Source organism: Epinephelus lanceolatus, chromosome 19 (assembly GCF_041903045.1).
Source record: "Epinephelus lanceolatus isolate andai-2023 chromosome 19, ASM4190304v1, whole genome shotgun sequence".
In the NCBI taxonomy this organism is placed as follows: Eukaryota; Metazoa; Chordata; class Actinopteri; order Perciformes; family Serranidae; genus Epinephelus; species Epinephelus lanceolatus.
In genome coordinates, this window is record NC_135752.1 from 27,904,498 (window position 1) to 27,917,518 (window position 13,021).

The window sequence follows — 13,021 nt, forward strand, 5'->3', positions numbered from 1 at the left end:
TATTGATTGAGTAGGCTATTTTGATGTAAAAAAAAAAAATACAACGTTGGCAACTTAATTTTCAGACACTCAGTGTCAAGCTACACTTACTGAAACGTTTTAACTTTAACTGTGAGTTATATTTAATGTCCGTTAGCTTTACCTGGTAAGTTTGTATCCTAATTTTCTGACTCCCGAAGTCCGTTTTAGTTTAGAGGCGTTGCCAGGCAACAAGGACAGTCATTCCCCTGCAAAGCCTGCTGGTTAATGTAGTCTTAATATTTCTAGTTTCCTCTAGTTGGCAGAACATTTTTAGTAAATGATAGAAATGGAATAGTTATAACCGTACAACCATTGGGTGGCTAAAATTGAGAAATTAATTAATACAACGGGCTAAAATTAAAGTAACGGTTCTGATTTCTGCAACCATGGTAATGACGTCTATCGCTTTAAATGCCACTTATAAACAAACATGGCCGCCTCACTAAATCAAGCGGACAACGTCAAAGACTACTGAAAAATATTGAGCTACGTTGTTGTTGGTAAACTGTGCGACTGCTAAACCGATTAGAAAAATAGAATTAGATTACATAGAACATTAAAAGTTTATATTCCACTACTTGTCGCAAAAACTTACGCTTTACGGCAGCGACAGTTCAATATGATTGGACGTGTTATGCCGTAAATCGTGTTGGTTACAGAACGCATGGGACTGTGCTGGGATAGCGTGTGTGTACAGCAGAAATGTGAGTTACACTAGTAAAAATGTTGTATACCTTCTTACATATTGTGTTAACAGTACATGTAAACCATAGACGCGCGTGGCGTTATCGATAGTATTATAATATTTGTTGACATTCATTGTTTATGCTATTAGCTAGGTTAACTAGCTTCGGCAGGAGTACCCAAACGCCTTTTAACGTTACCCAAGTGGAAGTATCGACAACACAATCTAAAACGTATCACACGGAAGTAAATGCGCAGTATTAAAATGTAAAAATGAGAGAGTATTATCGGCAAAAGGTATCTACACATTGTAGGCATGAAAAACAGTTTTTCCAGAGTGTTAACTTATTTATTCCTGGCTCGTTAATTAACAGTAGTAGACAGTTGGTGACTCTTGAACAGTGCCTCTTACTGTAACAACTTGATGTTGTATGCGATTTAAACCTGCAAAAACTCAGAAAATTAACTCCTGAAAGCAGCTCTAAGATAAATGTGGTGGATTGTAACAACACCTCCCTTTGAATAGTAAAAAATAGCCTATAATGTAGATACTTAGGTCAAGAGACAGTAAAAATACAGGTGTAGTTTATATACTAACGTTACTGACATTTACTTGCTGATTTTGCCTGTGTAGAATCTCAACCTACGTATTTATGTCCTACAATGTGTTTGCAAGTCCTTACAGTTTTAAATATCAGGCAGTATAAGTCATTGCATTGGAGGTGAGGTGAAAAACGAAGTAGATACTTTATGCTTAGGCAGCATTACCGCTCAGCTACTGAGTCTTCAAATATACCTGGAAATATGTGGAGTGTGTTAATCTCTTTAGAGCCCAGATTTATGATCACTTGTACGTTTGTCTTCCTCGTCTACATTTCTCTCTTAGACGCACGTTAGGATGGAGGCTAAATCCGAAAAACCCTTTTCTCCCAAAGGAGGAAAGAAGCTAACACAGAAAGGAAAAGGTAAGCTGCAGTCAACATTAACCAACTATGTACTCCATCACTTTAGACCAGGTTTGTCATCGTCATTTTTCACTCTTGTCCAGATTCCATAGGGACCAAACTTGGTGGAAAACCAGGCGGTAAGCCAGGTGGTAAGAAGCCCTTCAAACCGTACAACAACACAGAGAGGAAAGGCAGGCCGGTGAAAGGGCCACAGAAGAGGAAAATGCCGTTTAAAGGGAAAAATAAAGAAGAGGGTGGAGGTGAGATAAAATCTGCTTGCTGCAAAAGTCTCTTGCTTCTCATTGCTTCTGAGCGTTCTGACCAGTTAGTGTTTTCACTCAGTTTCTTTTGTTAGCCCTCATCAAGTGCTGCACGTTACACGTCAATAAAATATTAGTAACAAGTACAGTCAACATACAATGCAAATGCACCACAAATACAGCTTGAAATACACTTCACATTTAAACAAAGGGGATATAAACATCATTAACATGTGCTTGTGTTTGGTTGCCTGTCTTGTCAAAGTGTCAAAACAAGTCATTTCTGTGTGTGTGTGTGTGTGTGTGTGCGCTCAGGTCCGGAGGCCAAGAGGATGAAGAAAGGTGAGTTTAAGCCGAAGACGAAGGAGCTGACGGAGGAGGAGCTGAAGAAGAACAGGCAGCAGAGGAAGAAGGATCTGAAGAAGAGCAGACAGCAGGCGGAGAGAAAGGACATGTTCCAGATCATTTGTCAGTGCAAACAAGTGTGGGGGGACCTCAGGAGGTACGCACATGCACACACACACAGACACACACACACACACACGCAGAAAGTGAGAGTTGAACCCCTTAACTGTGACCTTCTATTTGCACATCGTCAAGTTGAACTGAAACGCTCCACTACAGATCACATACAGTATGTACAGTACAACTAGCCCCACATACAAGCAAACTCACAAAACAAATAACTAATAATGATAAACAGTGTCACAGAAAATCTTGTTCTGAAGATTACGGGCATCTGAAAAATGCCAAGGGTCAGTTCATGCTTAAACAGAAGTAGTGTGCAATGCATGTAGTTTGACCAGTTTGCAAATAAGCAATATATTTCTAGGTGTTTTGGCCACAGGGAAAAGTAAAAAAGCTGGCTGTCATAGAGAGATGCCAGATATGGTATTGTTTGAAATGCGGTAAAAGAGGCACATTTTCTCTCCCAGAAGACTTTCACAGTGTTGCACTCGTGTGTCTGTGTATGTATGAAAAGTGACAGAGATGGTTGTGCAAATGAAGTAAAAGTGCTTAAGAGAGAAGTTTTCCTTTCTAACCTCCACACAGCTGACCAGTCACAGCATAAAGTGGGTGTGAATGTTGGTCCACTGTTTTCAGAAAGTATAACTGAAATTAATCTGGTGGTGGTGGGAAGGGTTTCAGAGCTATATGACCATCTGACAAGCAGTTCTGACTGAGTATACTAGCAGCTGTTGAAATTAATGCTGTACACTTCTAAGAGTTTGACAGGAGAGTGTGCGAGTATGTCTATGTGCAGAGCTTGAAAACATACCAGAACAAGCTGCACAAATTTGAGCTCTATGTTTTAATTAAAAGAGTTTTCTTTGAAGGTCATGGTCAGACTAACAGCTCCCAGGCTCAGGCTCTGTCTACATGTTTAGGATGTTTTTGACAACGGATATTTTCCTCAGAGTTTTTCACTTTGTATTTGTGTGGACAATGGAAAACGGAGCGTCTGGGGAGCAATGACGAAATAACAATAACAATGGCGGACTACTGGTTTCTCTACGTTTTATTAGCACTGCTTGGACAAATGACGACTTTACATCTTAACACTGAATTGCTACATCACTTCATGGGCAATCAGAGCCGTCTGCTGCGCCCAGTCTTATTTGGTCCATCTCGGCGTCTGTAGCTGAAGTCCGCCAGGAACAACGGTTTTGGGTCAGGCCAGCAGATGGTGGGACAGTTTTAAGGAGTGGAAGGAAAGCTTTTGCATGTCCAGAGCATTAATCTAATGTTTGAGTGAGCTCCTCCCTTCTTTACTCAAACCTTATATTGATGGGAATCAATGGTAATGATGGTAACCCAGTAGGAGTTTTAAAAAAGGTAGACTGCGCACTTTAGTCTGCAGGAGACAGCTAATAGTGGCGAGCAGAGTTTTTGTGTTTTAGTGTGGATTGAGATATTTTGTAAAGTGGAAGGTCGTGTAAACAGAATTCTTTTTCAAAACAGAGCTGGAAAATATAAATTTCTCAGAATCATCTGTATACATGCAGACAGGGCCTCGTTCATTTCAGCAAGGCCGCTGTGTTGACTGTGGGTGTGCTGATGTAGTGACAAAAACAGCAGCAGCATCCAGCATCAGTTGCACTGACCAATCAAACATGCAAGCCCGCATTCCTGGTAGATAACTTTGAAACATGAATACTGCTGCTGCCCGCTCACTGACAGATGGTGATGGTGTATGTCTGTCAACAGGAAGAACTGCGACAACGACTTGAAGAAGAAACTGATGAAGGAGCTTCATGATCTGATCCGTGGGAAGGTGAAACAGGTCAGTCTCACTGCCTTTTTCATCAGTTTCCCACAGATTTGCGAGAAACAGAACATCAGCTCTGGCAACGTGTGAAGTGTAAACAAGACACACACACACTCTCCCTCCTTCAGGAACTATTGCTCACAAACACAAAATAATCTCTCAAGTGTATTTTGGGGTTAAAAAAAAGGACGTCTGGTCGGCTTCTTTGGTGCTAAATGCCCTCAGATCACTGAGGTGAAAGACCTCCAAGAAACAAGCAGATCCATTCTGTATTTTGGCTTTATGTTATGAAATCTCATTGACTGTTGTTTCTGACCGTGCTCTCCTGCCTCCAGATGGCGTTTGCTCACGACTCAGTGCGGGTGCTGCAGTGTTTCATCCAGTTCGGCAGCCACGAGCAGAGACAGGAAGTGTTTGAGGAGCTCAAAGGTGAGCTGACACGCTTTACTTCTTCATCTGCTGCCTCTTTAACTTCACTGTTACTGTATCTGTCTCTGATTTCCATGTTTAAAACTTGCGAGTGTCAAGAAATATATTCAAATATATTATATTGTAATGGAGTGCCCCAGGAATGAGTCCTAATTGACTGATTAATTGGCGCCGCTTACTTATATTATTGTGGCATATTTATTATGAATACAGTCCATCTGATGCTTGTTTTATGTTTTTCGCTGTTTCCTCACTACTACTAATGCAGCTGTAGCCAGTATCTCACTATCACTATCCTCATTCATATTTTAAGAAGCTACAAATTATATTCAGCCACAAAATAAGCCTGAAAAGCTGCAAACAGAACGGACACAGAGTTGTTGCATAGAGATGATACACCGTCTCATCTAGTTGCATTGGTGTGAACCGCCAGGTTTTTAGAACGTTACAGAACGGCACATTGCAGGTAGTTGCATGTTTCAAAATCATCTCGTTGCGAATCTTTGGTCTGAACTGGGCCTAAGAGACGTTTGCATTTTGTCCTACAAGATAAAACACGTCAGTGGAAACACCACTCATGAATTTTGAAGTTATTATGCATCGTAATGAGACTGCACAGCGTCATCATGTCGAACACAGCTTCACAGACATAGCTAAATCATTCCACTGTGGTGTAGTTCATTTGTAGCATAACGGCAGCCTTTTACTTCTGGCAATTGGCATTTGGCGTGTAAGTATCATAAACGTTTGTTTGCCACAGAGCTTGTTTTCTGTAGTAATCCAAAAGTCACATGGATAAATCCCATAGACTTTTTGACGAGAGAACCAGCGCGACACTAACTTATGCATCGGCCTAAAGAAAAATGTCATCCCTGGAGCGCTCTATAAATTCCCATGCTTGCTGCTTAGAGTAATCACAGTCCACGGCGCAGTCTCTCCCCCTCTCAGGACACAGGAGATGAGACACAGCTCGCCGCAATATGGGAGTTTAGTTGTATTTAGTCTCTGTTGTTACATTGATGCCTTTTGGATTGGACGCGAAAGAAAGCTCTCATTAGGTTTAAAATGTTTTGTTGAGGATTTTATTATTGAATCAAATTTAGGAAAGTTGAATCCCAAATGAATGCATGATGACATCCCCAGTGATGTCATCTGGCAACTTTTAGAGCCAGTGCTAGCTATTTTAATTTGCAAAGAGTCGCCAACATTGCATCTGAGACATAAATGTAATGGCTGGATGATGCAGAGCTGACGTGTAGTCCAGCCTCTGGTTATTTATTTGTGACGTACAAGTAGAGCAGCTGATTAAAAAACATTAATGTCAGTGCTTTTCTGTCTCCCACAGATGACATCACTGGTTTGTGTAAGTCGCAGTACGGCAAACACGTGGTAAAAAAACTGCTGATGTACGGGTGAGTCAGCTCAGAATGGTTTCTTCTTCTGCTCTCTTTCAGAAAACACCATTTAATTTGGCAACGCACAACCTGCATGTTTGACACTGTCGGCACGGCACATTTTAATACAAGTAAACTTAGTGTGCTTTACATTCAAATGTATGTGCACAAAGTCTGTTGTATTTTATAAATATGTTTGAGTGGAAAACAAGGAAAGAAATTCAAGTGTTGACGATTTTAATCTGGCTCTCAGATTTTCAGTTTGGTCCAGTGTGTGAGTTCTGTGTCTGTATTTCCTCCACAGGAACAAGGAGGTGGTGGCAGCTGTGATGCAAACATTTAAAGGTCACGTGCGGCCGATGCTTCGCCACTCCGCTGCCTCGTCCATCATCGAGTACGCCTACAATGACAAAGCTGTGCTCGCACAGAGACTCATGCTCACAGAGGAGCTGTACGGGAACACCTTCACCATCTGCAAGGTACAAACAGCTGCACGCAACAGCATTTGGCTGCCTACAGATATTATTATACACCATGATATTTGACAGTGTTGATGATGTCATCACAGTGCCTCTGTGTTTGATAAACTGTGGTTATATGTGTTAAATGTCTGCTGCTGACTGTGATCCTTTCTCTGCCTGTGTGTCCAGTCGTCAGTGTGCAACACCATCGAGAAAGTTGCAGAGGGGAACCCAGAGAAGCTGAACAACATCATAGACGAGATGAAGCAGATTCTCACACCCATGGCCCAGAAGTAAGACGAGAAAATAAAATCATGCGCAGACGAGAACTAAAGAAATTAGTTTTCCTCCATATCTTATCAGCATCAGTTAAGAGTAACCACAGTCAGTGGGTCTGTTCTGGTTAGTCGACTCACAGAAAATGAATCCAGATTTTTAGTAATTGATGATTAGCTGAAGTAATTTATGAAGCAAACCGACAAACGTTCTCTGGTTTCCAAGATTTCCTGCTTTTCTCTGTTTTTAAATCACTGTAAATTAAATATATTTTAGACAAAACAAGTAGTGTGAAGATTTGGATTTTAGGCACTTCTGATGGCCATTTTACACTGTTGGCATTTTGTAGTTATTTATATAAATGGAAAAATAATGATTAGTTACATATGGGATGGCAAATTACCAATTGCTTTAAGATCCAAACAAATTTGAAGCTTCGTTGTCCGAGTTCAGAACAAACTTTTGGTCAGATTTAAGTCAATTAGAGTTTCGTGAGTTGCCTCTCTTCCCCAGGTTTTTTAGCTACAAATGTTAGTTTTATTTTCTGGACAAGTTAAAGTAATCTTAAGAAACAAACCTGATGCTTTAGTATTATTGCCATGCAGTAATAATAGTTGGTGGTAATTGTTTTGGTTCAGCAGTTCCTGTGCAAAGAAGGAGAAAAGGAAAAGTATGAATATACATATGCAGCTTCATTAATTTTTTTCCTTTCAGTAATCTAATTTAATGTCATGTGAATCAATATTTTTTTTTTCACTTACTTTGATTGTGTTTTATTAATATGTACAGTTTAAACCTTAACATCAACTTCTATTGTTGTGTTTCAGAGAACAAGTGATCAAACACTCTCTGGTCCACAAGGTTTTCCTGGACTTCTTCCTGCTAGCACCTGAAAAACAGAGAACAGTAAGCAGCTCTACACATCTCTTATAATGTTGTCAGTTTTTGAAAAGCAGCATTCCTTTAGTAATGATTTTCAGAAAGGCAGAGTGTGGTAAAATGAAACAAAATATAAAAACAGTCAAAGAAGTATAGAGAACAAAACATTAGCAGCAATCAGAGGCAACTCTGAAAGACAAAATGACACCATAAATTACATTTTCCTACAAGCACAAATTAAAAGATAATGTGTTTATTTAATGCTGACTGTATTAACCACTAACATGTTTCCTCTGGTTTGTATCTGTTCTGATGTGAGCAGGAGATGATCGAGTCGATCAGAGAGTCAGTTGTCTACATGGCTCACACACACGACGGAGCACGAGTGGCAATGCACTGTCTCTGGCACGGGACAGCCAAGGTGTGTACCCAAACATGATGAACAACAGTCTGTTGTTTAAGCATGCAAGAAATATGAAATACACAAGAAATACAAATATTAAGAATAAAGAAATAGCCTATTTAAAGCCACAAGCAAATATTAAACACTCTACCATCGTGAAAAAAACAGTGTTAAATTAAGACACACTAGACACTATAGAGCCAAATAAAATGCACCTTTCGGTAAGTGTAGGTGTGCATATATGAAGTGTAGGTAGTTCCTTGGATAACCCACTGAAAGAGACATGTCATCATGGATATTGAGTTTGGTGTTGATCTCATTCTCCTCCTGTAATGATGGATGGAGCCATGATGTGTTTGGAGACCAATAACAAGGAAAACAAATGCGCACATTTAGATAAAAAACCGGCAGTCAGCGTCACATAGTGTGTTTTTTAATTTGGTGTGAGGATTTTTCAGTCTAAGTTAAAACAACAAAGACATAGTGGGTGATTTGCCATGCTAAAATTAAGTTATTTGTCAAAATATATTTGGAGAGTATTGTCTCTAAAAGGTCTAATGCGCAGTCTTTGTTTGACCTGTTTTTTTCATGTTTCAGGACAGAAAAGTCATCATCAAAACTATGAAGACGTACATGGTGAAGTTTGCCACGGTGAGTTCTCAGTGCTGCTTTCATTCACACATTCTTTATAGAAGCAAGCTGCTAACACTTTATTAGCTCACTGGATTTTTAGAGAAGATGAGACTCTAAATGAGGATCATTTACCAGGAGGAAAGGTGTGAATTAAAGCTGGAAGTTTACCTTTGTTGGTGTTCAGACCAGCTGAGAACACGTGTAGAAATATGAGTTCAGTCATCAGTCCAGACTTGATGAGTTAACCTGATCTCGTGGTTTCAGATCTTCAGGTCTCTTCTAAGTTTCTGTTGTTCATGTGTCGGCTGGTAAACCTCCTCAGACTGACTGTTATTTGTCCACAGGGAGAGTTTGGTCACCTGGTGCTTCTGGCCATATTCGACTGTGTGGACGACACCAAGCTGGTCAAACAGGCCGTGCTCTCAGTAAGTCAGATGTCATGTGCTCTGATGACGCTCCATGAGACTCAGTGATTAGTTAAATAACTGCAGTTTTGTATAATGTGAAAAATAATATAAAGGGGGTGTTGGGGTGACGATTTTCAGTTTTAAGATGTGAGAAAAGTTGTGATCTAAAAATCTTGTCTCACCTGTTCAGGAGATCTTGTCATCTCTGGATGAGGTCATCGGTAATAAATATGGTAAGAAGGTGTTGTTGTACCTGCTGAGCCCCAGAGATCCTGCTCACCTGCTGCCAGAGATCATCAAGGTGCTGGAGAAAGGAGACGGAAACGCACACAGGTAACAGCCACACATGTTTATAGACTCGATCTTACACAAAATTCCTGTTGGTGTTGTGACTGCTGTCAGTAAGAAGGGAAAGAGGCACAATGTTCACTGCCATGTTGCCCAAAAGGAACATAGCCACAGTTTCCTGACTGTAAAATTAAGCTCCAAAACGTTCAATATTAATGAATACATGCGACATTATGGAAGAAATAATCACATGTAATGTATTAGGGATGATCAGAATGATAAAATCACAAAAGGGGGGTAGACCCAATCAGGAAGAGTTTTCAAACCAAAATGGGGTCAGCAGCAATTTCAAAGCTCGCCATTTTAGGGGATCCAAAACATCAGAGAAGTGTGGACGCTAGGCGTAAATGTAGATGAAGTTATGCCTTTTGAAATATCCCCTCAGTTTTTAGCCAATCGCATGCACCTGCTGCTCTTAAGCCAGCAAACTTAACTGCTACAAAATCAGCCTTTTCACAGCAGACATTTTGTCTTGTCATTAAAGGAAAAGCACTTCTGAAAAGCTAATTTACAATGATTAGAAACAAACAGCTTCCTGAATGAAGGAAATCAATCAAATCAATCAGTGAGTGCTGTAACTGACAGAGCGATACCTTTTAAATGAACCACAGTGAGATCAGCTCTGTGTTTCTCTCATCAGTAAAAAGGACATGGTCATTCGAAGGAGGGAGCTGCTAGAAGTTGTCTCTCCCCTGCTGCTGGAGTATCTCCGTGACAACGCTGCAGCCATGGTGATGGACAAAGCATCCAGCGTCACAGTTAGTGACATCCTGGCGTCAGCCTGCGGGGACCTGCGGCCTGCCATGACGGCTGTGGCTCAGCTGGCCAATCACGAGTTAGTGCCAGGAGGGACCAATGGACAGGTAGTATGTGTGTGTTTGTGTTACTGCTAGGATTGCTCACCAGAATGAGCAACCATGTCGGTTTTCCTCACAAACTGATGTACTCCAACAAAAGGGCTTTTCTGCTGTTCTTCACTGTGAGTTTGTGTTTCTGCTGCAGCTTCACATGGCGGAGCATCCAGCAGGACACCTGGTGCTGAAGTGGCTCCTGGAGCAGGACATGACACTGGCAGAGGCCGGCAAGGAAGGTAAACACACTCTGATGAATCTTAATTTAGTTCACTTTATGTCACTTATGTTTGGCAACTGGGAAAGAAAATAGAATCACAAAAATAGATATCTGATGACTTAAAATATAAAGAACGTCAAAGAACTTTGTGTCTGCCTCACACACAAATGTGATCTTGACAGTGTAAGACTATTTTAAGGCCACAAGAGGGCGCCAACTACACCAAAAACTACGAACAGCCCAACTTTACACCAAACGGCATTGATATCAGTTTTTAGGACAAAAGTGACAGAAACATAACCACCTTGTGCTGAATATGAGTTAATATATTGACTGTTGATGTCTGTCTCACCTGCCCTCTCAGAGCGGTTTGGCAGGATACTGGTGGACACAGTGGGAGCAGACAATCTGAAGAGATGGGTCAAAGTCAACAGAGGAGCCATGGTGCTCTGCAGGTCAGTGCACACACACTCACACTCACAGTAACAAGACAATGTGATTACAAGATACTCTGCTGTTCCTGAAATGATCAGTCCACCCAAATCACAAACATCTTTTTTTTGTGTGTGCAGCCTCCTGAACAGCTGTGACAAGTCTGTGGCCGCAGAGGTGAAGGCAGCGCTGGAGTCCATCAAATCAGAGCTCAGCAGCGTCAGCAACAACAAAGGAGCTGAAATCCTGCTGGAGAATCTGAACAAATAGAGACTTTTTATATCAAACAGACTGGCGATGTTACACACATCACTTCCTTTGCAGCGGTGGGTCTTCTCCCATAAAATGAGACTGCGAGTGCTTGTAGCTGCAAATGGGAACGATTTCAGGAAGTGGATACAACCTGGAACACTGTTGTCATGTCCGTCCCTAATGAAAAATGGACGTGAATTTGTGTGTGTGAATGATGAAATAAAGGTGTTTGCAGGATGCTACAAAAAATAACTGTTAAAATACACAGACGTAATGATGTAAACGTGTACAGCAACATTTCTTTCACAATAAAAGCTTAAAAGAAGAACAGTGCTCTTTGAGCTGCTGAAGGCTTTTAAAGTGAACGATCTGCAGGAAGTGTTGAGTTTGACTGACTGAAGCTTAACACCAATTAAAAAAAGCAGATGTATACAGGCTGCGACAACAAACAGCAGCACAGGTTCTAGCTGTGCAGTGCCACTGATAATTTGTGCCATCCTCTGTTTCACATTTTTCTTCTTAGATTTTCTATCAGCTGAAAAAAACGTATTTGCAAAATAAAGAATATTGTAAGTAATAAATTGTTTCGTATACTTTTTTTAACCAGATGAGTAATTAAAAGCTTTCAATGTAATAAAGAAACTGGAACGGTTGTTCTTGAACCCAGAAAATATTCCAAGGGACATCAAGGGCTGCTGATATGAAAATTAAGTTTTAAAAAATCAAATGAAGTCCATCGGCAAACAATTTTCAGTGTACCCCCACAGATAACGCTGCCATTTAAGCTGAAACTTAGTCTTAAAAACAAGATTTTAAAATCTAAAATTTTGTCTCTGTTTTAGATTATTTCCAAAGAACTGTAAAATATATACAGTACAGGCCAAAAGTTTGGACACACCTTCTCATTCAATGCGTTTTCTTTATTTTCATGACTATTTACATTGTAGATTCTCACTGAAGGCAACAAAACTATGAATGAACACGTGGAGTTATGTACTTAACAAAAAAAGGTGAAATAACTGAAAACATGTTTTATATTCTAGTTTCTTCAAAATAGCCACCCTTTGCTCTGATTACTGCTTTGCACACTCTTGGCATTCTCTCCATGAGCTTCAAGAGGTAGTCACCTGAAATGGTTTCCACTTCACAGGTGTGCCTTATCAGGGTTAATTAGTGGAATTTCTTGCTTTATCAATGGGGTTGGGACCATCAGTTGTGTTGTGCAGAAGTCAGGTTAATACACAGCCGACAGCCCTATTGGACAACTGTTAAAATTCATATTATGGCAAGAACCAATCAGCTAACTAAAGAAAAACGAGTGGCCATCATTACTTTAAGAAATGAAGGTCAGTCAGTCCGGAAAATTGCAAAAACTTTAAATGTGTCCCCAAGTGGAGTCGCAAAAACCATCAAACGCTACAACGAAACTGGCACACATGAGGACCGACCCAGGAAAGGAAGACCAAGAGTCACCTCTGCTTCTGAGGATAAGTTCATCCAAGTCACCAGCCTCAGAAATCGCAAGTTAACAGCAGCTCAGATCAGAGACCAGATGAATGCCACACAGAGTTCTAGCAGCAGACCCATCTCTAGAACAACTGTTAAGAGGAGACTGCGCCAATCAGGCCTTCATGGTCAAATAGCTGCTAGGAAACCACTGCTAAGGAGAGGCAACAAGCAGAAGAGATTTGTTTGGGCCAAGAAACACAAGGAATGTACATTAGACCAGTGGAAATCTGTGCTTTGGTCTGATGAGTCCAAATTTGAGATCTTTGGTTGCCGTGTCTTTGTGAGACGCAGAAAAGGTGAACAGATGGATTCCACATGCCTGGTTCCCACTGTGAAGCATGGAGGA

At 40.7% G+C, this 13,021-nt stretch overlaps 1 protein-coding gene across 1 annotated transcript; it reads left to right on the top strand.

The window, feature by feature from the left end:
* The first annotated feature begins 593 nt into the window (after positions 1-593).
* On the top strand, positions 594-11,739 carry pum3 (pumilio RNA-binding family member 3). Its single transcript, XM_033646151.2, has 18 exons — positions 594-725; positions 1,592-1,670; positions 1,754-1,912; positions 2,228-2,414; positions 4,121-4,196; positions 4,517-4,610; positions 5,956-6,022; positions 6,309-6,483; positions 6,655-6,758; positions 7,569-7,647; positions 7,943-8,041; positions 8,621-8,674; positions 9,001-9,081; positions 9,254-9,396; positions 10,052-10,274; positions 10,414-10,501; positions 10,847-10,937; positions 11,055-11,739. The coding sequence occupies exons 2-18, from the start codon at positions 1,604-1,606 to the stop codon at positions 11,182-11,184; spliced, it is 1,917 nt and encodes a 638-aa protein (XP_033502042.2). The 5' UTR covers positions 594-725; positions 1,592-1,603; the 3' UTR covers positions 11,185-11,739.
* The last annotated feature ends 1,282 nt before the right edge of the window (positions 11,740-13,021 follow it).

Bases quoted from the DNA above. Each gene is read 5' to 3' on its own strand.
- pum3 (XM_033646151.2), top strand. From the start codon at position 1,604: ATGGAGGCTAAATCCGAAAAACCCTTTTCTCCCAAAGGAGGAAAGAAG. The intron at 6,023-6,308 runs GTGAGTCAGCTC...TTTCCTCCACAG, and splicing joins AAAAAACTGCTGATGTACGG to GAACAAGGAGGTGGTGGCAG. The intron at 10,275-10,413 runs GTAGTATGTGTG...TTTCTGCTGCAG, and splicing joins CAGGAGGGACCAATGGACAG to CTTCACATGGCGGAGCATCC.